We start from the raw sequence: 26,877 nt of genomic DNA on the forward strand, positions 1-26,877 counted from the left end.
CCTTCTTCATGTTCTATTTGAGTCATACTGACAATTTTACCCGAGGTGTTGACGGGGGTGGGCTCTTGGCGGGGGGGACCCGAGACGCTAACACAGCTGTTGGTACCCTGACTGGGTGTTTCACCTGCAGTTCACGGGGTTCAGGGAGATGGGCCTGCGCCACGGGTTTGTGTTCTGGCTCGGCTGCCCCAAATGATCTCCCATTTCTCATAAAGGCGAGGACCCCTACGCCTTCTGTTATGGTTGCGTCCGGCCGAGTTGCTGAACTGGCCCTGCGTGAGGGCATCTGAGGTGAACGTTCTGCCCCAGGGTTGGGCTGAAATGAACACAGATGAGGTGAACAGACACAGACCTGTTCCCGAAGAATCAGGGAGGTCCTGTTGCTGTTGCCAAGAGGGACTTGGCAGAGCTGCAAAAGCATCCGCCGTTACCAGCCAGAAGAAGGAGGGGGGGAGGGGTGGTAGCGGTACCCGCTCAAAGAACAAAAGCGAACTCGGTCTCAGAGCAAGAACGACGCGTACGCCACTAAGAATGCCAGCTCCTTCATTGTATTGTACAATACAATACAATACCTACTTCATGAAGAAATACCATCTTCATGTTTTGATATAAGAGCAGGATTTAGCGCGTGACAGTGGCGCGAGCGCACGAAAAGAGATACCCAACAACAGTTGCGCTGTAGAGATTCCCATCCCAGGTCATATTCATTATATATGCAGGTGTATTCTTCCAAAAGAAGTCATAACATTACTAAAAACAACAAAGAGCATGTTGCATTTATCTACAGCATTACACTTCAAAATATTTATTAAAGAGTCATGGACATCGGGGTCCCCGCCACATTACTGCATATCATCATGAGAGGCCCGAGTCTGCTAAGGGTGTGCTGCCAAGACCGACTGGCCGATGGAAACACTTCCTGGGTGCACCACTGGGTGGCATCTTGGCTCCGTCTATGCGGGTGAAGGGAGCAAAAGACTGGAAAAGGGATAGGAGAGATCAAATCACACAGCTGGACACATCTTTGACGGAAGAGGAACGTTTTAAGGTCATTTCTACAAAATACCAAAGTAATTACCCCATTGAAGAGGATGAAGGGACAGGGTTTTCCAGAGCCATACAATCAACACCGAAAGAGCCCGACCTTCGCGCACGTGACAGGGCTGAAACAGCACAGCCCAAAAAGGCAGAATGGCAGAGCATGGAAAAGCACCGCCTGAAATGTACAAGTCTGCGGTTATTATGACAGCTCTGTGGTTGTTACGAAGGGGCAGCGCCAGCCAGGCCTGTGCTGCTAACTAGGTTGGCACTGAGGGTACGTGCCCAGAGTGTTGCTGGGAGGGCCAGGAGGAGTCGTAACAGGCCCAGCGTGGATGCAGTGATGGGTAGATAGTGAAGCCCCTACAGTCAATGAATGCCATAGAGGGTTAACCTGGGCTTAAACTACCCCCAGGTTGTGGCCCAATCAACTGTTGCCCTGTGGCCCCATTGGCTATGAGTTTGGTACTTGCTTCACGCCCCATGGCACGTCATGCCCTTCGCTGCCCCACCCCGCCCCCTCCTCCCCATCCCCTCTTTCCCAGGATTGTTGGCGCACACCGTTGCATCTGGCCAACTTGGGCGCATTCTTTACACACCCGTCCTGTGAACCGCGTCCTGTGTACCGCGTCCTTGCAGAGTTCAATCCTCTGGCCTCCGACGCCCTCTGCGTTGACACTGACCATGGGGAGAGGATGTGGTCTGATGGCTAAACTGCCGACCTTGGGCTGGGAAACCAAGGTTTGAGACTCGGGGTCGACTCCACATCCTGTGATTCTGGGCAAACTCACTCAATCTCCCCGTGCCTACCAAAAACAAAATAATAATGTGTCCTTGTGTAAGGTAACTGGTGCTCATGTAAAGCGCTCCAATACCTTCGGGTCGAGTTCGCGCTGTATAAATCTGAAAAAAAAAACAAGCACTTGCTCCACCTTACCCTTGATGAACACAACACTAATGCCAACTTTGACCAGAGACGCTGCATCTGGAATAAACAAGGCCGCAGCCTGTTCCTATTTCACATTTAATTTCCCTCTCGCAGGTCACCATGAGCATCACAGATTCCTGTACATCAGCTTGGTGATGTAATGCCACGCTCTCCTGACCATAAACCTCCCAGCTAGACTTTTGTTAAACGCAGCCCCCAACTCTGGCATGGGTGGTCTTAACTTCCTACCTTAGTAGCCCATTTGGTTAGCCAACCGCATGGCGAGTGTCGTGCTCTTGATGGGTGCCCAACTCACTTTTACTGCTAGCCGGCCTTGCCACGAGGATTCCCAAACCCAGCTGGATGTGTGCACATCTGTGCCCACCCAACTTCTTTTAGCGGGGGGATGCCAGTATAATTTCTTGTTAGTGAGATTACCGCCACGCTGTCTCAGGTGGCTCACAATCCTTTGGGCTACCCCTTTTAAGTTTTTTTCTTTGGCGCCCCCGCACGGCTCATCACTTCTAAGGCTGAGGTCATGCACAGAGACGTTTTAAGGCGTGGGCAAAGTGGGCTGTGGACCAGGCCCCCGCCTTTCAAGGCCCCCTCCTCCCCCGTAGAGACAGCTTTGTTCTGCTGAACCTTGAATAATTTTTCAACAGATGGTCTTAAATACAATTTATTTTTAATGTGGGTGATGTGTGAGTCTCTCTTACAGGCCTTTTGCTGAGAAATATGTTTGTTTCATGCAACATCAATGATAAAAAGATTCATTTAGATCAAAACAGGACTTTACATGAGAAATTAGAGGGCATGGGTGCAAATTCAGGATGGTCAGTGTAAAACTTCAGGACAAAGGGTCACAATTCAGGACAAAAATTTAGGACAGGTCAAAATTCAGGACAAAAATTTGGGACAAAACATACGTTTTACAGACACATTAGAGGAGGTTGTACACTAGTATATAAGTAAATAGACAACCAAAAATAAGTACAAGTCAAAATAAGTTAATATAATGTTGAGACAATCGTGCACTTCACAGTTTTTAGGTCTCGCCTGACCCAGCGCATGCACTGGTCTGGCGAGACATTTTGAGAGGGCTCCAAAAAGTGCTACCAGGCCAGCCTAGAGCTACAGTGCATGAGCGCGCGCGCGCGCCGCGCTTTACCGCGATTACTTTCACTTTTACGGCCGCTTTGATGTTTGATAGTGATCGCGATCACTTTCACTTTCGCGGCCGCACGTCCGCTTTGCATAGCCAATAGGTCTCGCTTTTGGGACCTTATAAGTATTTAGTTATGCAACTGTTCCATGGCTAAACATTTATAAGGTCCCAAAGGCGAGACCTATTGGCTATGCCAATGCTTGATCAGAATGCGCGTAGCTTTGCAAAGTGACATCAGGCCCTTTCTGCAATCAAGATTTGTACAGGAGTAGGCACACCACATGCTGTCACTTTAAAAGGGTTCATTGTCATTCTATTTGTGAAAATGGTCTGCAGTCTCAGAATGACAATGGGCCAGTCCACAGTCTTTGCGAGGTGCGGGAGGGGTAAACGGCGTTTACTTAGCATGCGTTACTTCGTATGCCATTACTACGCGGACGTTAGTACGCACACGTTGTTACTTAGAAAACCTTTACTACGCAAGTCGGAACAGCGACTTGCGTTGGGGGGGGGGGAAGGTGTTGGATTTAAAATCCAACACCTTCCCTAGTGTCCGCATAGACTGGAGTTGGAATAGTAAATTATACTATTCCAACATCCAGCACCCCCTACTGCTATTCGTTGTTCCGAATTGTGTAGGAAAGGAATGCGAACTAAAAACGCGGTCGTACTAACGACCGCGTAGTAATGGCATGCGTACTAAACGCATGCGAAGTAACGTCGTATATTTGCGGGAGGGGCTGCCGCAGGCAGCCTCAGTCTACAGATTAAAAAATAAGTGCGAGAGGTCCTGAGCGGAAACTTTTAGACTCATGGGGCCTCTCGCAGGGGAACAGCATACCTTCCTGAAATTCACCAATTTGATTTTAGTATGATGTCTGTAAGGCGTCCATAATTTGGGGACCCCAAATTGACGGACACTTTACAGACATCATACTAAAATAACAGACGGTCCATTTATTTATTTAATTAATTTGCAGGGCGCAACAGCTACCCGAAAAGGGTTTCCCAGCGCCGGGCGGACTAGGTGTAAGTAAAGGCAACAGAAGATGGGGTTACTGGTTAAATAACCAGGTCTTGAGGGATCTGCGGAAGCGTGTGTAGATAGTCTCTTTGCGTATGGCGGGAAGAAGGGTGTTCCACAGTGATGGACCTAGGTATGCGAAAGATCTCCCCCCATCCTGGAAAGTTTGAACCTTGGTACTGTGAAGTTTCCGAGAGTGGTAGATCGTGAGTGGGGGCATAGGGACGGACGAGGGATTTCAGATACTGTGGTGCCGTTCCCATTTTGATCGTGAACATATAGCTCAGGGTTTTAAACTTAATGCAGCTCTCTAACCTGAGCCAATGTAAGTCACGGAGGTAGCTAGGGATGGGGGTGGCTTTGGGATCCCTGCAAAGTAATCTTGCTGCAGAGTTCTGTACCAACTGTAGTCTTCGGGTCACCGCTTTGTTGGAACCCAGATAAAGGACATTTCCATAGTCCAGTCGAGAGGTGATGAGGGCACTGTTTTCTGGGTATCCCCTGGCAGCATCCAGATGATCTTCCTGAGCCATTTCAAGATGGTAAAGCAAATGGCTGTGACCTTCACTGCCTGATGGTGAATGGTTAGTGAGTCGTCGATAGTTATCCCCAGATAAAGGACATGGCTGGAGGGCTGCGGGAGGGCGCCCATCTCAGCAGGCCAATGTAGCGGGCCCCACAGATCTTTCTTTTTGCCTAAAACGAGGACTTGTCTTTTCACCATTTAATTTAAGGTGATTGCGGTTCATCCATGCAGCAATATTCCCATGGCCTGTCTGAAGAAGGGATGTCGAGCCGGGGTCAGTACTGGAGAGGGAAAAGATTATCTGGGGGTCGTCGGCGTACGTGAAAAGAGTCAGGCCAGCCTGTTCGGCTATGTCCACTAGAGGCCTGACATATAAATTGAAATGCAGAGGACTAAGGATGGAGTCCTGGGGTACACCATAGGGTGAAGGGTGAATGTTGGAAGTAGCTGGGACAGAGAAGATTTGAAAAGTGCGGTTGGCTAGAAAAGAAATGATCCAGTCCAAGGCTGAGCCACAGATGCCCAAGGACCTCAGTGTGTTTATTAAGATTGAATGGGAAATTGTGTCAAACGCCGCGCTGAGGTCCAGTAGTATGAGCGCGACTGTGTCACCGATATCGAGATGATGGCGCAACTTCTCCGTGACCCCCAACAATGTGGTTTCTGTGGAGAATCCGGTTCTAAAGCCAGATTGAGAGGGGTGGTAGATTTTGTTGGTTTCAACAAACTGGGAAAGATGGGAGTGAATGTGTCTCTCAAGAATTTGAGAAGGCAGGCAGTAGTGAAATAGGCCGATAATTAGAGGACACTTGGGTCGGCAGTGGGCTTTTTAGGAGAGGGGTTACCATGGCGTGTTTCCAATGTGCAGGGACTGTGGATTCAAGCAGGGAAGAGTTTAGAGCATTTAGGATGACGGACAGATGGGAGAGGTCAAGCTGTTTTAGTATGGAGATTGGTAGGGGATCCTTCGAGGAGCCGGATTTAACTATCAAGAATGATTTTCAGAGAGTCTAGGTTAAGAGGGGGCCAAGAGTCTAACTGTGGAACAGCGTGGGGTGGAACAATAGGGTAGGGTGAGGATATGATCTGGGGCGTGATGTTAGATTGAGACTGTGGGGTCTTGCTTGTATGTGAGTTGGCGATTTCTAGATAGATTTTCTCAATTTTGTGCGTGAAAAATCGGGCAAGATCGTCACACTGGCGTTTATTTAGGGGCAGAGGTTTCGCTAGGGTCTCAGAGCCTGCAAGCTCTTTAACTAGACCAAAAAGTGTTTGAGAAGTTTGTAGCGTCCGAGATGGTTTTGGAGACAAAAGGTGGCCCTGGCAGAGTTACAGTGATTGTAGTATAATTTTAATGTTTTGTAGAATCTTTGGAACCAGGCGGGTAGTCTCTCCTCCATCTCCGTTCTAAGGTTTTACATTTAGATTTCTCAGCTTTTAAAGCTTCGTTAAACCAAGGGGCCGAAGGGCGATGGTTGTTTAGATTTTTATTAGGGAGGGGGAGGCAAGAGTCTAAAGCACCTTAAAGCCAATCATGTCTATTTCCTGAAAACACGTCAACCATTGAGTCGGATGTGGGTGGGTTGGAGCATAGGAACTTGTTGAGGACGTTTATATACAGTTTTTTCTAGTCTCTTTTAGGGACTTTAAGGGAAGGGAAGGAAGGGGTAGGGGAGGAAGGGGCCGTAAAGCTGAATTTAGATATAAAATGATCGGACCAGCATATGGGCGCTGCAGGGGCACAGTGGATGTGACGGAGGCTCGAAAAGATGGGGTCAAGTAAGTGGCCAGCAATATGAGTGGGGCCTGAGTTTAGTAGGTTAATGTTCATAGCTGCGAGGTCAGAAATGAAGTTGCTGCAGGTAGAATTAAGGGGATCATCAAGAGGTAGATTTAAGTCGCCTTGGACCGAGACATTTTTGGAGCTTAAAAGGAAGGGGGTTATAAGGTTGGGAAAGGATGTGGCCCAATGGGTAGGTGGTCCTGGCAGGCGGTAAACTAAAACACCGGAAAATGTGAAGTTGGGGTTTAGGGATAATTTAAATAGGGCGGCTTTGCAATTGGGGAAATCTCATGGATCAAATTTACATTGAAAAAGAGTTTAAAAAATAATAGCTATTCCCCCCCCGGTTTTTTGCCACTCTATCCTTCCTGACGATGGCATAATTGTGAGGTAGTGCTGCTGCCACATCCGGGCCGGCACTCTCATGGAGCCAGGTCTCTGTAAGGAACAAAGCGTCTGGTTGTTCGTTGAGAAGAAGGTCAAAGATCTCCATTTTATGCTTCGGGAGTGAGCGGCAATTTAGACTAAGTTAAGTGAAATCTTTAATGGGTCGGACTGACGAGTGAGGGTTGGGTCTATTCCCTAGAGAGTTGAGGAGGGACAGTGAGGTAACAGGGGAAAAATTACAGCAGGGACAGACCTCCTCAGCTATGCTATCAGCTGAGAACCGGGTGCATTTTAGATTGACTGGGGGGGCGGAGAGCTAAAAGTTGCTCGGAAGAGAAACTGAGCCGATTTATGTACTTTTGACCATGGGTCGTGGCCCCTGGCCCCATTCGGGCGCCGACGGGCTTGATTTGGGTGCGCCGGCGACGCGCCCGCTGCGCGCGTCCTCTGCACTTGAGAAGTGGCATTGACTTGAAGTAAAGAGGAGCTCTAGGTCATGTGACCGTCGGAGCGCCGCCTCCCCCAAGCCCGACCAGCTGAGAGCAATCAGGAATGAGTGCACACGCCCAACACCCTCCACAACAATCAGGGTGGAAGCCCCGCGGTGAACCGAGGTGACAGCGCGAATTATCACAAAGTGCAAGTGCAGTGAGTAAAATACAGTATTTGATGCTGAGTTAAGTTTTTAAGTTCTAAAAACAAAGGACAAAATTCCGCTTTTTAAAATAGCAAGAGCGCTAGATTTAGTCAGCAGCAAGACTTCGCATTAAGGATCTCCCAATTCTGTTACTGCGCGCGTCCATGAAATTTACGGACGGTTGGTCACCCTACCAGTAATATTAGTGAGCAGCTGCTGTGTTACAATATTGAAAACACACATTTAGAATGTGGACGACTGTTCCCGGGCACTGTCAGTGACCTGGCCAAAGAGGGCATGAAAGAGCGGACACTGGATCATAGATTCGAAGCAGTTCAGAACAGGGGGCCCCACAATATGTATGGACCAGGCCCACAAAATGCTTAAGATGTCCCTGGTCATGCTTCTCCAGAATCCATTTGTTCCTTCTTCAGATGTACTTCATCTTCAGTGTGATAGTTTGGCACTTTCTGGATGACGAGCCTCCCATGCCTGACAAACTTCAGATCCACGGTCTCGCCGCTTCGGCTCCTGTCCAGAAACAACCACATCTTTTATTTAAACTTTATTTTAACGCAGACTGGTACGGATGTCGCTAGAGGTTCACCTGGGCTTAAATCAACCCCCGGTTGTGTCCCATGCAATTGCTGTCCTTTCCCCCATTGGCTAGGCCTGTTCACGTGCTTTCTTCAAACTTCGCAACTATTGGCGCCTTATGCTTCGCGCCCTACTCTGCCACCTCGTCCCTCTGAGTTGTTGGGTCGCCATTTTCCGTTTGCGTCACTTTAGCCCATTTGTTGTGCGCACCTCGTATGTGCCAAGTCCCTGGGACCGATTAATGTAACGTCCCTCGACAATAGCTGCACGGCGGGCCTTATCCATGATCACCTGTTTTTGTTTCATAGTGTGAACAGTTTTTAATTTTTTTGCAGGTGTTTTTCTCTTTTATATAGCGCGAAACTTATTGGAGCGCTTTACAGGAGCACAAGTTGTATTACTCAAGGATATATTCATTTTGTTTTTGTAGACACAGGGAGATTAAGTGATTCGCCGAAAAATCACTGGATGTTGAGCCAGCGACCAGACTAGAATCTAGATCCCCAGATCCTTAGTCGGCAACTCTGGCCTTCACGCCATACCCTTCCCTTCTCAGCACCCGTGCGTGGAAGCACAAGTCTGTATTTCACAGTTGCGGTACATAATCACCTTGCATCTCAAAAGAAACCCAAACAAGCTTTTTTTCCAGTGTCCTCGAGATGGCGTGTCGCCAACGGAGGCTTAGTAACAGCAGCCGGACACAAACAAGCCCTAGTCACGGACGTGGAAGTGTGAGACGATCCACCGCAAAGCCCCGGAGTTCAAATCAAAAACAACTTCAGCACAACAGGTTAGGCACAAAAGTGCAGCCACAGCAAACCCTGCCCGTCTCCAAGACACAATAACAAACACGATTTCGAAATTCGGTTGATTGTCAAATAACCTGCGGAAGGTTGAAACTGACGTTTTTTGAGACATGAAGTAGTCGAGTTAGAAAAGTGTAAACAGGTCTTATGACATCAACCAAAAACATTCTTCTCAAGAATATCTCCAACCTTGCGGTACGTTTTAGCTCTAAGCGGGGGAGGCGGCCAGATCTCAACCAGAACATGGTTTTAAAGTAGGAAAATCGCTTAAGGGTCAGAGTGAACCTGAGAAAGAAGTGACCAGTGGCCAGATATTCAGGTTTTAGGCAAGACATTTTTGGAATTCCTGGCTCTTTGATTGCAAGTTCGCCCTATGTTATCAAAACACAAGCAGGGCAGTCCGCTATAGGTGTAATCTGCTACTTCCAGCGGTCGAGGTGCATTAAAAACAGTATGGGAACTGTGATGCTGCATGTAATGGGGGCGGGGATAATGAGTGTGGGGGCGGGGTCAAAGCTGTGGCAAAAAAAAAAAATATTCTGTAAGTTTATTTGTTGTTTCACCTTCAGGTAATTCCATATAAAACAACGTGGAGAATAAATAAAACATAAATACAAGTTAGGTTAATCAGTGGGAAATACTCTACAGTACATTATAAACCCTTTATTAGTTGATGCGCTGCAGAGATCTGTGTCTAACTTGGGGTGGACGAATTTTGCGGAGTTTCATTCTGCTGAATTCAATACATTAAAATTCAACAAGATTCCATACAATTACGACTATGGGCAGACTGGGCACTGCAATGTGCAGTGCATACACCCTTGGTGCCCATAAATAAGTATGTAATGGCACCGAGGTTATCCACTCGAGTGCAAACCACTCAGCACCATTGTATACTTATGTAAGTGCAACACGGTGTATGTGCTGCAGTGCAGTGCATACCCCTCAGTGCCCTCACATAGGTATGTAAGAGCATTCGTGAATATGCACTGCAATACGGACCTCTCGGTGCCTTTACATGTGTCCATCAATTGTTCTTTTTTCATTGGTCACCCAGAGTGGGATCCGTGCTCTCCAGAAACCGGTCCTAGGATGCTTGCTTCCAGTCCAGGGAGGACCACGCCTGGCAATTCAGGCTGGACTGTTCCCAATGGGCGCAGGATCAACACTGATTTGCATATGGCTGGGTTCAAACTGAATTGGCATGGAGAGCAAAAAAACGATGGGTTTAAACCCAGATCTCTGTACTGGGATGAATGTATGACATTGTTCTGCATTCTGTCCATCAATTGTTCTTTTTCCATTTATTTAGTAGGTGAGCACTATTTTCTTTAATGTGCTTCCCCTATTCCACACACAACGTCGCAGCAGACCGCCCGCTTTTATATTGGTATTATTTAGGTTAGTATTTTTTAATTTGCAGCACGGTTCGCTTTCACTTTAGCGGCCACGCTTATTTATTTATTTCATTTACAGGTTTATTTAATTTATGGCCAGGCTGCTTTATTGAATTTACAGCATGTTCCGCTTTCACTTTAGCTGCCGCGCTACAGAAACGTTCTTTCTTTTTTTAGTGAAAGCGCCACATACCGCGCTTTCACTTTAATGTTGGCCACGCCCCTTTCTTTAGACGCTACTCACTGTAACATATATACGGAGAGCAGCGTCTAAAGAAAGGGGCGCGGTCACTATGAAAGTGGTCTCGCATATGCGAGAGTTTGAGCTATCGGCATTAGAAGTGCCAATAACAAACTCTCGCAAATATGAGACCTATTGCATTGAAAATGCTTGTTTGTTTAGCTGTCTACTGGGGTGGCATGGGTCCCATCCACTTCCACCTATGGCTTCTACTCCATGTGGTCTAGCATGAAACAGGTGAAGAAGCAAAAAGAAGCAGCCAAAGGACACAAGGATAAACCAGACACAGACTACGACCTGGACTAGTGAAAAGAAAAGGGCAAAACTCAATGAGGACAAAGTAGATTTGGGTGAAAACCTGGCATAGAGGCAGACTGTGGGCAGTGACTGTCAAAATTCAGGACAAAGGGTCAAAATTCAGAACAATTCAAGACAAAATGTCAGTTTTATGGACACATCTGAGAAGACTATACCACAATCATTTATCAAAACACTTATTTACTATATTTTATATTGTACTATGTATTCACTGTGCTCCGTATGGGGTTGCCTCAAGGCATAGTACATTCAAGTTGCACACAACATCGTTGTTCAAGGGTAAATGAATGCCCTAGAGCACAGTGAGGAAAGCATCACCGTTATGAGTATCTAATTGCTTCTGAAACATTAATGTAAGTGGTTATTCACCTTCTACTTGCCAAGACAAGTTGACAACCTACAGCTCTGCTTGTCATCCATTAGACATCATTTCTAAAAACATGAGACATACAGAAGGACCACAGACTACCATGTGAAGAATCCAACACATGTAATACATGATGATCATACTAGTAATGTGCAAAACAGAGCACCACCATGTGTGCTGAAACCCCACCAATTTCATAATGCACCATTATCCACTGTCTACCGTATCTCCACCCATTTCATAGTGCACCACCACACATAGCACTGGGCACTGCCACTCTCAGTCCATTCATTTACAACCTGAGGCACCCCACCACCTGCAGCAAAGCGCAGCATCGCCCACTACATAGTGTTGGCTAGAGCTCTGGTGACAGCATTTAGGGCCAGGCCAGGACTCGTTTTACAGGACGTGGTCTACCTCTGGCATCTAGCCTCAGTCACGTGTGCTAGACGCACACCAAGCCGGGCAAGGAGCAGGATCTTGGAGAGGGCTGACCTGGAAGAAGTTGTCAGAAAATGGCCATATTTAAAAGGTTACAATAGTATAAAACAGGCTGCCCTGAGCTGCCCCATCGAGGGCAAGGGGCAGTAAGCTAGCTCCCATTTCAAGTGTAGTGCAACTGGGGCCAGCGCATAGCAGTGCAACTGGGGCCAGCGCGTATCGATTCAGCACCGCTCTCCTTTAGAGGCGGTCCATCACCGAAGAACGATCCGGTGCCATGTGTGCCTTGAACCTTAACATTAGAGCAGTTTCTAGCCGTCGAATTGGGGCAGGAATTCACTCAATTTGTTTTGCCGTTTGGAAGGGACACGCCGGAAGCATCCCCCCACCACAGTCCTGAGGAAGACCCCCGTGTAAGGTGTTAGTTGGCCTACGATATGTTTTGGGGTCGAAACGTCGACACTCTTTCCTTTGTGCAAGCCCCCAGAAACAACAGAGAATATATTCAATTGTGTTTCCCTAGTGTGGTCTAGCTACTTGAATCAATGAATAATTCATGTACTACTAGCAAAATATTTAGGCCAGAATTTATTTGAATTTGGCATTTCTTTGCATTTACGATTTCCATACTCACTTCACAATCTTTTGCCCTCACGAAAATCACCTACCCTTCTCCCCCCTCTTTTCGCTGTCCTTTTGGGCACCTATTTGTGTACTGACTTGAATTTGAATATATGTACAATGTATTTCTTCAATGTAGAGTGTGATTAAATAAGACTACGTATTTTCGTTTTGTATTATTGCTAATTTAATGTGTTTATAATGTTATATATTATGTCCGGTTAGCTATTGTTTACTGGGATCATACTAAAGCCTGGAACACCCTACCAATGCATCTTAAGAACTCCACGGATCTCCTTTCCTTCAGGAAGGGGTTGAAAATGTGGGTTTTCACAGAATAAGTATAGGTGCCCAGGGATACCAGTTAGACAGTGCTCAGCGCCAGGACACCCTTGGGTAAAAAAGTGCGCTTTAAAAGCCTTATTAACATAACTTATTAACATAATATTAAAAAAGTCAGTCTGTTAAACAAGGATAGACAATGCTGTGGACTTGCGTACTCTCTCACACGACAAGTCCCGAAACTCAAACTTGTAAATAACTGAAAGAAATCCTACAATACAACAACTCAGGATCATAGAGGCTACAAATACTAAAATAGACAACATGGAGAATACTCTTTTTGATCACCACTATTTAATTAATCTAATTTTACTATCGTCTTAAGTCCATGTTTTGAAATTACTCAATATTAAAAAAAATGTTTATATAAATTATTCCTTCTCGCAAAGAAAGATCCGCACAATAGTATTTCCACCATGCTAACTACACTTATGTGCTTAAAAAGCATCCACTTCCATGGCACGAAGGACAGAGTCAGCACAAGTGCAGACGTGACATCACAAAGGTGAGAGTGAAGCTCTTGATCCCCGCTCTATAACCTTACTAGTTATTAAGCAACCAAACTTAATTGAGTTTGTGCTGCACCTACAGGGCAAGTCTCCCCTTCCATCCCCGAAGGAGCAACATCCGTCTCCTGACAAAGGTAACAATAGAAGCGACATAATCAGGACGTTAACTGTTACCTAACAGTATCCCGATTAGATATTCAGGATCAAAAACAGGACCACTAACCCACAAACACCTTTTAGTTTCCCTTCTCACAATCAATATTAAGTTCCCATATTAAAACATTATGGTCACGGAACTCAAAATTATCTTTTTCAAATGTCAAACACTAGCGCATCGTGTATTTTACACTTTACCACCCATTTCCGATTTTACTTAAACCAACAATGTCATCGGGATGCAACATGAATACTGTCGGGCTTAAATCCGCCCATACTCATTTGTCCATATGTATTTATTAACAAGATGAGCCAACAGTCCTTTTATTTAATTTATTCATTCACTTAAATTCGCCTCATCTAGACATCTAGACTCAACTTAACCGCACCATAGCCTCTGGATGTAAAATACTCACTATAAAAATTAACACCAAATCTCGCGCACAGCTTAAGCTTGTAAAGGAAGGTTCTTTATGCACAAGCCGGTCTGCACAGCACCATCACCCCACTGGTATCGTATAACATTGTTCCATACCGCAAATGAACTATAACTATTTCACCAAAATGCGTACATGCAATGAGGCATGTACAATCATATCCCCGCTGACACTTGTAGAGAAAAGCACTAACAATTTAGATTCCAGCACCTATAGTACCCAGGAGCACCCAGAGAAATGACAACTATGTTAAAGACTACATGACCAGCATCACATTGAGTATGAACCACTGTATGAATACAATCAATGAAATGTATTCATCTCTTGTTATGTCTACACTGTTCTTCTATTCCATCTCTCCGAGTTCTAGGCAAAAGATGTTCCAATAACCCATATAAGAAGTTGAGCGGGTGAGCTCACTGATGTAGAGGAGTATGTGATTCGCTTTCTCCCTACAAGCAACCTAAAAAAAGTAGCCAGATTCACTCTGGTCCTGAAGAAGGCCCACGGACCCTTTAGGGCAACCGAGGGTCGAAACATGTTGACCTGACACCAGGCGCAGTGGATCATTAACACATCCACCTAAGCACCGCTCACCCTTTTTAATATTGCCCCTTCCCTGTCATCATAAAAGACCGAACAAGGGAATGGAAATAATTTCTAATTTTGGTCACCTCTTTCGGACACTAGTTACTTTCTAATCACAACTGTCTAACAACCAGACCGTCTCCCTCCAGGTGGAGGAACGCAAATTACTTGGAGAACTGAACACTCAAGTGAAAAAAGACCCAATGATGATGCTATTCACCTAACCAACACAGCAGAGAAGCAACATATACCGCACCCTGAGTTAAATGTGAATGAGGGTCTCAAAAATACAAGATCTTAAGACCCTGGCAAAAAACAGGACATGTGATTCACTCTCCTCTGATTTTGACTATACTTATTATACAGCATGATTTGTGGCCATTCAAAGACATGGTTTGCCTCGTAAGTATGGAAACGCCCAAAAAGAAGTACGTGTGTTACCCCTTTCCACCAAGGAGTAACCTTTTTCAAGATAGGTAAGTGACCAGATCACTCCCAGGTGCAAGGAAGAGCTTTCGCAATGGGGATAAAGGATCTACCCATGGAGAAGAAAAAAAAGAGTAAACAAAAAACTGCACATTCTCAGAGGATGCTCCATTCTTCCTGCGTGGATTTCTGCTCCATGTAGAGCTCCACACAGTGGGATGAACAGCCTGTGGAAATAGTTACGGGCATTCCTGGATATAAATCCTCACCCATATGTTTACATTTATATTGACGATTGCCCACCTTGTTTTTAATTTAAAGGATGTGGACAGTCGCTGGGTTACTGACCAATATAATAATCATAGGAATACCACCTTTTTATATAGTGTTTCCTGCCGCTCTACTGCCCTTTCTAAACGCTGTAAATAATAGGCGTTATTACCCAATTAACTGATATTTTACTGGCCCACAAGGATGGAAAGCTGATCCCTCCTACCTGGGATTCAAACACACGTTTCTACTGGCTGAACCATTCCTATCTAAGGGTGTGAGGAAAAGTGTGTAGAGGCTGTGAACTATACCACCCAGTACATGTTTGAGGCATCACTTCACAAGAATGCAGCAGGTATGAAATAGGGCTTCCTTCCCTCTACCAAGTTTATCTTATTAAACAATTTAGAGTCCCAGCAAGATCAACTCCAGAGTGCCTCTAAGACTTACTGATTCGCTCCATTTAAATCATCATGAAATTGACTGAAGTAAACTGAAAATCAGATTATTTTCCTTCACAAAATCAATTAACTTACACAGCAAAAACAACTAGCAAGCTTCTGCGAATTGTGCACCATCCTTGGATTTGTCGACTGGTCTGCTTTTGCGGGAAAAACCCTGTGTGTATTTTCCATCATGCACCTAAAAGGACTGGCGCTAAAGTGCAAATGGTGATTTCAGGAGAAGAGCAATGAATCGAAAAGAGGCCAAAGGGTAGGTAGTATGGACTCCCACAAAATTTCTGCAGGTTTACGAAGAGGCGCGACATTAGTGTTTGCTGTGTAACCTTGCACAGTCTAGTGCACCGGGAGATGCCACAGGTTGGTCCCAGGTGCAACATAACTGGATCAGGCTGAATTTTGAAGACACTGGACAGGAAATACTCGTGATGACACAGGTGTCCCTACTGTTGCTACTAACGTCATCCGTCCTGCAGCTACCCCACGTATAAAGGACCAAGCTGCAGTTAATTGATACTCCACATTATTGCGAGTAATTTTGTGGTAATTATGCTACAGAATTATGCCAGTTATGCCCACCCGTAGTAAATACCCGCAAAAAGTACAAAAGAGAGTATTTCGTAAGTTCATGGTGCCAACTCTGCCTAGCACAGCCAGCTCTACTCGATCAGACCCAGGAAAGGAGGAAGTGAGAAAATACAAAAATCAGATGCATCCATGAATTCGTCTCCGCCCCTGTCCCAAACAGTTGGCTTCTTCACATCTGTGAAGGGGTTCCTTGAGGTACATCTTCAGGAAAGTGGGTTTTTGTTAACACTCATGAAAGGAGAGGGTAAAAAACCCTCAAGAACAAAATTCTATATATCCATGATGTCTGTACTTCCAACATGTTGCACTATACTCACTACGTCGTCAGACAAATGTCACACCTCAGATTCAAGCACCCTCAGGATGTTCAACAGTCACTTAAGCATAACTTGGGGTGTGAGCAAGCAGGCAGGAGGGTGATGTAACAATAGTTTTAGACAGGCTTGGTCAGGACAGGTGAAAGAGGTTTAAGATTATTCCCATTACACAGGGTGCCTGACCACTCAAATCAGGATTGTAGTGGGTTACATGGATAAGTAGCTCAACCAAGCCTCCCAGGCATCAGTGACCAATGTCCAGTGTCCACACACAATGACCTCAGGAGATCACACGCTCACTAGGCTAAGCACAGATGCTGGTATGACTTTACATCTCTACCCTGTCAAAAAATAAAGAGAGAACACAAAGCTATTAATATAAATTAACCAGAGTGACAATGGATGTGACATCACAGAAACCACCTCTGCTCCCACTCTTAGCTCATCAACAGCTTACTGTTTGCAGCTGAGGGCCTCAGAGAAGGTGGCAATCTACAGAATTAGATAGGACTACAGGACCCATATTTACTTTTTGATGCTGCTTTCATAACCCCAAAGACAAGGGATAACAAAGCAGCGTCTGGGGTATTAAATGACAAGCCAGGGGTAGGGGATGCTACGCTTAATTGCCATCCATGTATAATGAACAGAAAACAATGAAGAACCACAACGGCCATTCAAACACTATCATCACCACAGATGGGCCGCAACCCCACCCACACATGCAAAATTCATGCCATGGTTCAACCACATGCAAACAAACCTTAAAGCACCTCAGGCACTGTCTGGATGTGAATCTCTTCCAAACAGCAAGACTTACCAACATCAGAACCAGGCTGTGTTGACCAACCTAGGGACTAGGAAAAACTGCAAACCCCTTCCCACCTTGCAACCAGGTTTACAGTCGACTGCTTATCACTTAAAGATCAGAGTTGTCACGCCCCACCTTGTCCTAGCACCCAGGAAACAACAGGTATACTGTATAGATCATTCACCCGGTCTACTAACAATTGGAAATTCAACCACAAGCCCAGAGGCATTACAACAATTTATAGCCTTTCACCCACTACACAGCTCACTACCAGCCGGAGTTGGACCTGCAAGTAGTTGTGAGCAAGGGTGCGAATGGAACTACTTGTGAACCAGGATAGGAAAGGCGCAGTCATCAATCAACAAAGCCTAGCTCAGAGGTCCAACCTTCTCTCCTATGACATGACATGGCATGACATTATCTTGCCCACCGGCAACCGAACGGGACAAATTCCTGTCCATCATATTTAGCCCACAATGCCACTCCAGATAGAGGCCCACCGTAAGAAAATCAGTGAGTACTGGACTCATGTCTGAACATAATCTTCACACTTAGCTTAGGATACCACCTACAACAAATGACAAGGAGATAAAAAGAGGGTGGGAGCACACTGCATCACATCCCAGTACTGAGTTTTCCCCAAGGCATCATGGTAAATTTAGTGCATGGTAACACTTACTTCAGCGACAATCTTAGTTTTTCACCCTTGTTGGTGCAGCCACTGCTGTGCATCTCTAGACGTGTTTTAAGATAGTTGCCCTTCTTCAGTATAGAGCAACACATTCTTTTGAGGGTGTTGGAAATGCTCCCCAAAGTCTACTCGGGTCTCTGTGCCACTCACTGGACGCAGGTGCATCAGCCAGAGCTTGTCAGCTCATTGGCTCAAGGGAGCCTTTTCATACAAAAAGAGGGTGGGAGCACACTGCCCATTCCGTAACTCAGTTTGCCCCAATGCATCATGGTACTGAAGGAGGACAACTATCCTGAAACATGTGTCTAGAGATGCACCTTTTAGAGAGGCTCGAGAACTATTTTGGGTCTAATGTCATGATATTCCACATGGCTAATGTTAAGCTGATTCAGAGGACACAACCTGACGAGAACTCCCTGGGTCAAGGAAGAATATGTTACAAATTCCATATTAGAACTACTTAAAAGGCTTGCTTCTCCTCTAGAGGACAGTGTGGATGCCAGCAACAGCAGTGCTGGAGGAAGAGGTTGGGTGGGTGTAACACTAATTGGGAGGTGCTGGGCTAGAGCGAAAGAAGCACTCCATGTAGACCACTGCATGGTAGTGCTGGCAGTCCTCTAAGAGGCACAGCTAGGAGGAGAGCGGGAGTTTGTAGTGCCCAGGTAATAACTTCCTGTACAGCTTATTGGATGCAGGAAGGGGTTGACCTCTAGTAGCAGACACCAAAGTACTCATCATTGACAACCAGGCCAGACTATAGCCCCCGACTTTCTGAATTAGGCTATGGCAGAAGCAGAATGCGGACCTTTAGATGCATGATTTGACCAAGAGAGGAAGATAGAAGAGTCTTAGGGCTCCAGTAAGTCACTCTGCAGGGTGCTTGACACCTAATCCTGGAGAACAACCTAATGTGTGGCCAAGACTCAGAGTACTGCCTATGGAAAGGGCCAGAGCCACCGGCCAGGAGCGGGCCCTAGACAAGCCCCCCCCCGCAAGCAGACTTGTCATGACTTACTTCAACTCAGTCACCTTTGGGCTCTGGGGAATATCTTGCCCAGATCGTGTCTCTAGTATCGACACTTGGCAGACAATCGAAAGGGATGGACTAAGGAAACCAGGAGCAAGATTTAGACGAGAAGCCACGATGTTCCGAGAGTATCTACCACGTGTGCCCATCTTCCTGTTTTATTTGCCCTGGAACTATACGGAGCTTGTTCTTTTATAACATTTTGGTACGTTTATATGTGCACATTTTTAACTATGAGATGTATTATTCTTACATAGTCTAGTTCTGTAATAAGGATGTTTCAGGGCTTGAAAACACAGAAGCACACAAACCCTATGTGAAACCACTAAAGTGTCCCTCGAACAAAGTACTCAGAAAACAAAAGATTAAATATATGATCCCAAACTAAATGATGCAGAATAATAAGAGCACCATTAATGCATAGTGATGCACAGGAAACAAGATCTAACAGCATTATTTCACTATAGAGAAGTCAAGCGTACAACACCTTTTCCACTCACCGCAGCATGAGCGGTGATGGGCAGATTCCCTGGACGGCTGCTACCGCTTTAAATAATGCAAGATTTATTGATGAGGCCTAATAAGCAGAGCGCAGACTGACGTCAGAGCATGACCACAGGCCCTACTCAGGCTGCCCATCTCCTCAAATGAATGCAAGGCGAGAGACCTGCCACTACATCCGGGTTTCACCACATCCTCCCTAATGCAGCCTCATCCTGCCGGTGGAGCAGCCCTAGCATTACATAATGCATCAGGGCATATTCACGCCGCCTGCAAGTGCATGCCTTGTGATGTCATCCAAAGCCTCCTTCCCGCCAGGCCTTCTTCCATAGCCTTTCCAGGCTGGCTTTTACGAAATCCACACAGTGGTTCAAATGCAAAAGAAAATGTATGCAACAGTGATGTAGGACGCAAAGCTGTGGGGCGGGGTCAGCAGGACCTGAAATAGTTTAAGTATTGATTAAGCGAAACCTTTGTCATTAAAAAGACAAAACCTACAAGTCCCATAATGCACACTGTTAGCAAAAAGTCCAGAACGAATTATAGGGTCACAAAAGACATAAGGGCATCTGGCGGCTTTTACGGTTTTGGAAATGGATAGGGTGGCTGGGGTGTTGGGGGGTGGGTAAGATGTCAAAGATGGCATTTCAAGCGCAGGTGTGCGCATTTAGATACGAATGGCAAAACATTTACACTCGTCTGTATCCACACGGCTTTCCAACAAGGCCTCACAAACTCTGAGAAACCAGCACTGCCTTCTGCTCAACTTCAGAGCTCTCAATCACGCGCCATCAAACACTGCAAAACCACATCCCAAACTCACTCAGACACCTGGAGGCCACTCTCTTCAAAGTACGCCTCATACAAGAGTCATATGTTGCATGAAAAATACAATAGAAAGAACACTGCGAGAATGCAAATACTCTTAGAGAATGCAGGATGAAATAAATACACTTTCAAAACATTTGAAATGCAAATGGACTGTATCGCTGACGCGCAAGACTTTAAGGAATTTTACGGGAATTGTTGAGAAATCGATCAGATATTTGCAGGTTAAGGGCATGAATATGGTTCCCGACTGGGAACCCTAGGATTTGAATTAACTTCAGTGAGAACCAGCGCCCACGTAAAACCCTCGCCGGCGAGAGGGCGTTACATAAAATGTAAGAGGGTTCGATTGGAGTTATCAGTAGAAATTGTATAAGATCAATTTCCGGCCATTGGGAGCCTGGCCTTGCCTGACCTGAAGGAGGGAGATCTTAATTAGGGCGGAACGATGCACGAGCCAGAGACGGGGATGCCGGGTCAACCCCCGGACACCGCGTTCTCTGGAGGAACCGAGGAGGCCTCTGCCAAGAATGTGCTCAGCAGAGCTGGGAGTCCCGCGCCTCCGGGGAGGGCGGGGCCTGCTCTTTGTGAAACACCGCAAGCGAAGCCTTGGCTATCATTCATTGTGAATTAAGACACCAGGCAGCAGGCCCTGATGATATCAGCAGCGCCACGCCTCTCCAGACAACGCGGGCACGGACGTTCGTTACGGAATGCGGGTGTTAATGACGACGGTCAGCCGAGGTCAGGGGGCGCGCTATGCAGCATTGGCCGAATTTGAAGTTCTTTCCCTTCACCGTAAGCGATCCCAGATTAAGACCAGCGTTCCCCACTCTGGAATATGGGTGTTACCGAGGGGGGCTTTGATGTATGTGACCCCTGCCGAGGTCAGGGTACTCCACTATGGAATGTTGGCCTTGTCTGTCCCTCTGGTTAGTGCAATCTCAACCGAGGCCGAGCCAGGGTGCCCCCACTGTGCTATGGAATATATGGGTGCTAGCAGGGTAGCTCTGATGTTCATGACCCCTCGAAGGGCGGGGTGCCCCACTATAGAATGTGGGTAGTACGGGGCGAGGTGGCTTTGACCCACGTGATCCCACGCAAGGGCAGGGACCCCCACTGTGGAGAATGGGGGCTTTGATGTTCATGTGACCCCAGCCGGCGGAGGGTACTTAAGCGAGGGGTGTTAACTTTGCCTTAGTCAGTTACTATGCGTCTTTAGCAGACACCTTGTTACAAGAAGTCGCTGTATAGTTAAAAACACAACGTAGGAATGAGTTATATGCCTGGTATGGACCCCGCCCCCCCCTCCATGTACCGTGGCAGAGAAACCAAGTAACTCAAAATGAAGGCAGGCCCGGAGTCATGCTTCCGGTGGAGAGAAGTAACTGAAATCAGCCCTTGGAAACAGGCGGGGTGGGGGCATGCGGTCAGTCACTGCCCCCCCCCCTCCTCCCCCCATGAGCTCTGGGAAACTCTGCACCTGATGACGGGACTCAAAAGACAATCGTGCGTGAACCCGTTCGGTGATTCCATTGGGGGCTCAACATTAGTTCTTAAGGAGGGGATACCTCTTTTTTGGGGAGGGGAGTACCTACAAACATTCATTGCCAATAGATCTGGCTTTAGAGGAATGTTGTATGCCAATGTGACGCATTACATGTAAATAGCATGGGAACGGACGTGCATATATGTGCACGCATAGAACTGTAGAATAATATTGGTGTAGGTTAAGAGGTCAGACAACAGTTGCACTGTCAAGCCAGACCTAAACACCCACTTAGTTTAATGACTGCCCTTCGCCCCTCTGTACTGCTGCCTCAGAAAAACACCATCAATTATCTATTTATCCAAGACATATTAATAGCATTATGTCATGCCTGCCCCTGAAACTTCAAGCTCAGGCAGCTGGACAAATAAAATGATCTCAGCTGTGTGGAGGCAATCATGTTTGCTTGTGGAAGCACACAACTTCTGCGCTATCAAAATATGTACTTCTGGTTCCCCACATGTGGGCGGAGCCAAAGCCAGTATCCTGGTGGTGCTCACAAATGTGTTTGGCAACAGCCGAGCTGTCAAGCCAGGCCATAAAATGAGGATAAAGTAGTGGTCAAAGTGCCTAAACAATGCATGGGGGCTGGGATGCTGCATGCAATGGGGGCGGGTGGGTGAGCACGGGCGTGGTGAAAGGCATGGCTAAAAACAACATATACATGAACTTTTTTTCAGTCTTACCTTCAAGTAACTACATACAAAATAATGCACAGCTTAAATTAAATGTAAGTTATGTTAATCAGTGGGAAATGCACTATTGAACATTATGAAAACTCTATTTTTTAATGCACTGCACCAGAGAGCCACAGAATTGAATCCTGGTAGGTGAAGTGGAGCATAGTGACTTGTGTATGTTTAGTGCTACAGGGTCTCAGTCTGTGACAGAAAGCACTGTGAACATGTAAATTATTATTTTAAACTTGCATTACACACCGTAGAAGATCGGCTGCTACGAACTACCATAAAAGTTCTTCCAAAATATACCCAGATTGTACATAGTGCAACTGGTTTTATAGCTGTATTGTAAAAGCACACACTTCCGAGCTTAGCTGGTAGCTACCTTATAATACCTCTTAAAAAGAACAAATGTGTGTCATAAGGTCGCACTTTTTTTTTTATAACTGTCCTTTAAAAGCACACTTTTCACAGCTCAGCTGGTAACTTCCTTGCAATACCGCTCAAAAAGAATAAATCAATGTTATCAGTAGGCCTGGGTGGAACCTGAGTTTCACTCCGTGGAATTCCACAGAGGTAATAAAAAAACTCTACAAGATTCCACGAACCAGTGGACAGAGGAATGTCACACTACTCGCGCTGTAATTTAGCACCAGGAGCTAGTTCTGCGCTGAAAACTCATCACGAACGGCACCACGCCAGTCGGCCCAGATTCTTGAGTTGATTTTATTGTTGCTGCCTGGTAGGTTGTCTACTTGAGTTGCAGCTTTCTGACCACGAACAGTCGTGACTTCCCGGGCTGGAGAAATCTCACCGGGTGCCCTCCTAGCGACCGAAAATCAGGCTGGGGGATATCAAATCTCACTCACCACCAATTTACCATTTTCGAGCCGCACATGAGAAAAAAACTCCACCATGCAGCGGAACTCCACATTACAAGCGTAATACGGAGTGGCCAAAATTCTGCCAGCAAACGCAATATATATTCCATCCCTAATTATCAAGAAGCTTTAAGTAAATCCATCAATTGAAGCCAATACCAGCTTCCAAGCTCCCTTTACATTTGCAGATTGACCAGTTGCGCACGTTTACATTTCTTTCAGGCAAGCAGGCACCCTGGCAGGAAGGCTTGTTTAGATGTCTGCTCCACACTCCGTTTCATAGCACAGGAGACATACTGCCTTACACGGAAGCAGTCCAGCTCTTGGAATTTACCATCCGTAGTCAATTATCTTTTTGTACAAAAAAGGTAGGGGAACTGTTTTTCTTAAATTAAAATAGTATGGGCACCCTGTGCCCCTCAGATCCCACCCCACTTCGACCACTGGGATAAAGTGATCTGTTAAGGCATCAGAACGACAGTTGCACCAAGGCAGATAGTTCGCGAGGAGCCTTTGGAAGTTGTCGTCGTGGTCCCTGCGTCACTAATGGATAAACATATGTATTTGTTTAAACATAGATGGGGTCTCCTCGAGGCACTCTCTTGTGAGGCGGTTCCTAATGCTGGGGGGCCAGCCACGCCTTCAAAGTTCGACGTATCAACAGATGTTGGTCTTGAACCTCTGTTTAAGGCAGCGCTTCTTAGTTCAGCACCATTGGCTAAGACTTTTAGATGTTCTGGAGGATTCTGGACAAAGTTGGGGTACCCCGGAGACTCCAAAGGGCGGATTACGTCACTCCCTAAGAACATTTCGAGCTCTGCATAGCAGAGCCAGTCTGGTTGGATTTCTCTGCAGCACAGGCATGTGCTTCTGACAGCTGGTACGGCTGAGGCCTGGCACCACCCCAAAAGTAGCAGCCTCCCAAGGATAATGGCCCCCAACGGCTAAACATATGATGGACTCTGCCCATGCCCTACCGGCCTGTCATGGACTCCGCCCCAGCCTCCCAACCTGTCAGAGGCACCAGCGGGGAGGGTCGGTCTCGCCTATGGGGCAATCGGGCAGTGCCAGCAGGGCTGCTCTGGCAGGTCAGTGTGTGGGATGGTTTGGGGCTGTTTGTGTTCCTGCTTCAATGGTCTGCTGGGTCAGTTCTTGCTGCCTGCAGCAAGCACATGCTGTCTCCAAATCTAGGAAAGTACCCCATACAGGGTGGCTTTAGAAGTTGCGCCTGAGCCTTTTCCCTCGTTAGCTCCAGGTTCACTAATGGTGCCGCTTTTATTTCTGTGTCCAGGTCTATTATTTGTCCCAGTCAGACACTGGCAGCCAGTCTGCAGCTATAGCCATATCTCAAGTACTTCAGTTCTTCTGTGATTCTTCTTTCACCGCCCCCTCCGTGACTAAGCCAGTCAGGGAGACCAGGACTTGTGACTGCCCCTGTCCCTGCCCTATGGTCCGTTGAGATGCGCGGGCTGCAGGAACCTCAGTCCCCTCCAAGCGAAGTGCAGGTTCTCCTAGGCACCTCTGGGATTTACTGGGACCACCGTGCAAAGGCAGGGGGGGGGGTCTAACGCCCTCCCATGAGTAACATCATTGTTTTATTTTGAGATGTTGGCAGAGCACCAAAACGCCACTTTTCGGCATCTTCGGAGCTCTTTGCGACCATAATGGGAAGAGGTGGGAGGGAGGAAAACACTTCAAGCAAGGACTGCAGAAGCACGCACACACACAAGCCAGAATCAGAAGGCACGAGACTCGAACGTGCCCACCCAGTCCAGACCTACCGCCATGGGGCGCAGACGGAAATAGATGATGCACCAATGTGATAGTGTGTAAACTCTTACAGCGCTCTGTGAAAACCGCACAGCCTCTAGGTGCTGGTGCTCACAACTAGTTACAGGTTTCGCGATTTATTCCCGCAGATGAACAGTAACGTGAGGGCACGTTCACAGTGTGCCCCTACCACCCCGGGTCTCCCAAGATGGTGGGGGGAGGGGACCACAAATCTCCCCCGAAAGCGTTGGAATTACCCCCCAAATCTGCGAAACAACCCACGTGTTTATAAGAAGGATTATATCGGACTGGTTTAATGATTAACTTTTGCTGCCACAGCCAGTTGCCCTGAAGTCATGCTGTACACACCGACGTTCAGATGCGATGCCAACTTTCAACAACCACCTCCCCGAAAAAGGCTACAGTTTCCCACAGTTTCCATGAAATGCGCACGATCAACTTTTAAACTAGGTGTGGGCGTCTGGGTTGAAAACATTCAGCAACGCTCTTTCTCAAGCACGAGCATTAAAATGTATGTAACTGTTTTCGCAGATCCAGAGCGACGCGCAATACACCATCGTGAAAGCGTTCCAAGACATCCCTATTCAGTAAGCGAGTCAGGTCCCACCACCAAAAGAAAACACTTCCAGGCGCGCGTGAACACGGAACTATAATAAACCCTAAAGTAAACAAACTGCCACACGTGAGAAGCGTGTAGTTCACAATGTCCCGTTTTCATTTGCTTTATGGCACTGGGCGTTCTGCTGCTCTCGTTTAAACAGTAAAACTTCAAGCGCCAGAAAGCAAAGGTATTCTCACCACATGCACACATTGCAACTCGCCTTCAGTCGAAGATTGGAATCATTCACCCTCCCTCTGTGCGTTACTTTAGGTTATTAGAGATGTGTATAGCGCTGTGTTAACGTTAATGGAGCTTCGCAGCGCTGCAGGCTTCATGCAAAACGTTCCTCTTAGACTTAAAGTGGGCCACCTGCCATGAAAAACTTTCTCTACAACTACTGCCCACGCCCTTTAACTTCAATGAACTCACTGGCCGCATACACCTGACGATACTACTTGGGAGGCGCGAGCAGGACAGCTTGGGCTGTCTGGAGTGACGTGCCCCTTGGTACAGGGCAGCCGCTTCTTGGAGCACTCGTGGTTAACTCAGTGACTAATGAAGGCGCAGCAGACGGATTACCTTAAAGACCCGTCCCTGCACGCCGGATAAAAGAAGACGCGAAGTTAGAGAACTTCACCCAGGGGGTGTTCACAACCAGTGCATGCTCGGATCCCCCCTTACCTTGTAATTTGGGGTGTCCTTGATGTCTTTTGTGGGGATGCAAAGCAGTAGGATCCCTAGGACGCCGGCGCAGAGCAGCAGCAAAGGCAACACGACAGCAAGCACCTTCCGCGCCATACTTCGTCCTCAGTGCAGATAGACAGACAAGTGAGCAGCAGGAGCGGCGCGAGCTGAGCCCAGCGCAGCCCTGGGAGAAGGGGGCGGGGCTGAGCTGCTATTGGCCGGCTGGGACTACATAGCCGTCCATTGTCTCCCATTAATGGGCACGCACGTTCACCTACCACACAGGAGGCCGATATTTGCATACCCACACGCTGATGATTCACTTTAAAGTTTATGTCCCTAATTTTCACAAAATCAACCAATCTGTGAGAGAATGATTTGTGTAGAGTGCAGGTGTCCAAACAGGAGCTCAAAAGCTACTGGTAGCTGTCATCAACACCCTTGCAGTAGGTCTCCAAACCAA

General features: G+C 46.8%; 1 protein-coding gene across 1 annotated transcript in view; it reads right to left on the minus strand.

Moving 5' to 3' along the window:
- The window catches only part of ENTPD2 (ectonucleoside triphosphate diphosphohydrolase 2), a 336,940-nt gene extending 310,337 nt beyond the window's left edge, over positions 1 to 26,603 (minus strand). The window contains exon 1 of the mRNA XM_085611195.1: positions 26,412 to 26,603. Coding sequence (XP_085467321.1) covers positions 26,412 to 26,528 — 117 coding nt within the window. The 5' untranslated portion in view covers positions 26,529 to 26,603. The remainder of the gene's footprint in view (positions 1 to 26,411) is intronic.
- Between the last annotated feature and the right edge of the window lie 274 nt (positions 26,604 to 26,877).

This window comes from Triturus cristatus, chromosome 1_2 (assembly GCF_964204655.1).
Source record: "Triturus cristatus chromosome 1_2, aTriCri1.1, whole genome shotgun sequence".
NCBI classification, from domain to species: domain Eukaryota; kingdom Metazoa; phylum Chordata; class Amphibia; order Caudata; family Salamandridae; genus Triturus; species Triturus cristatus.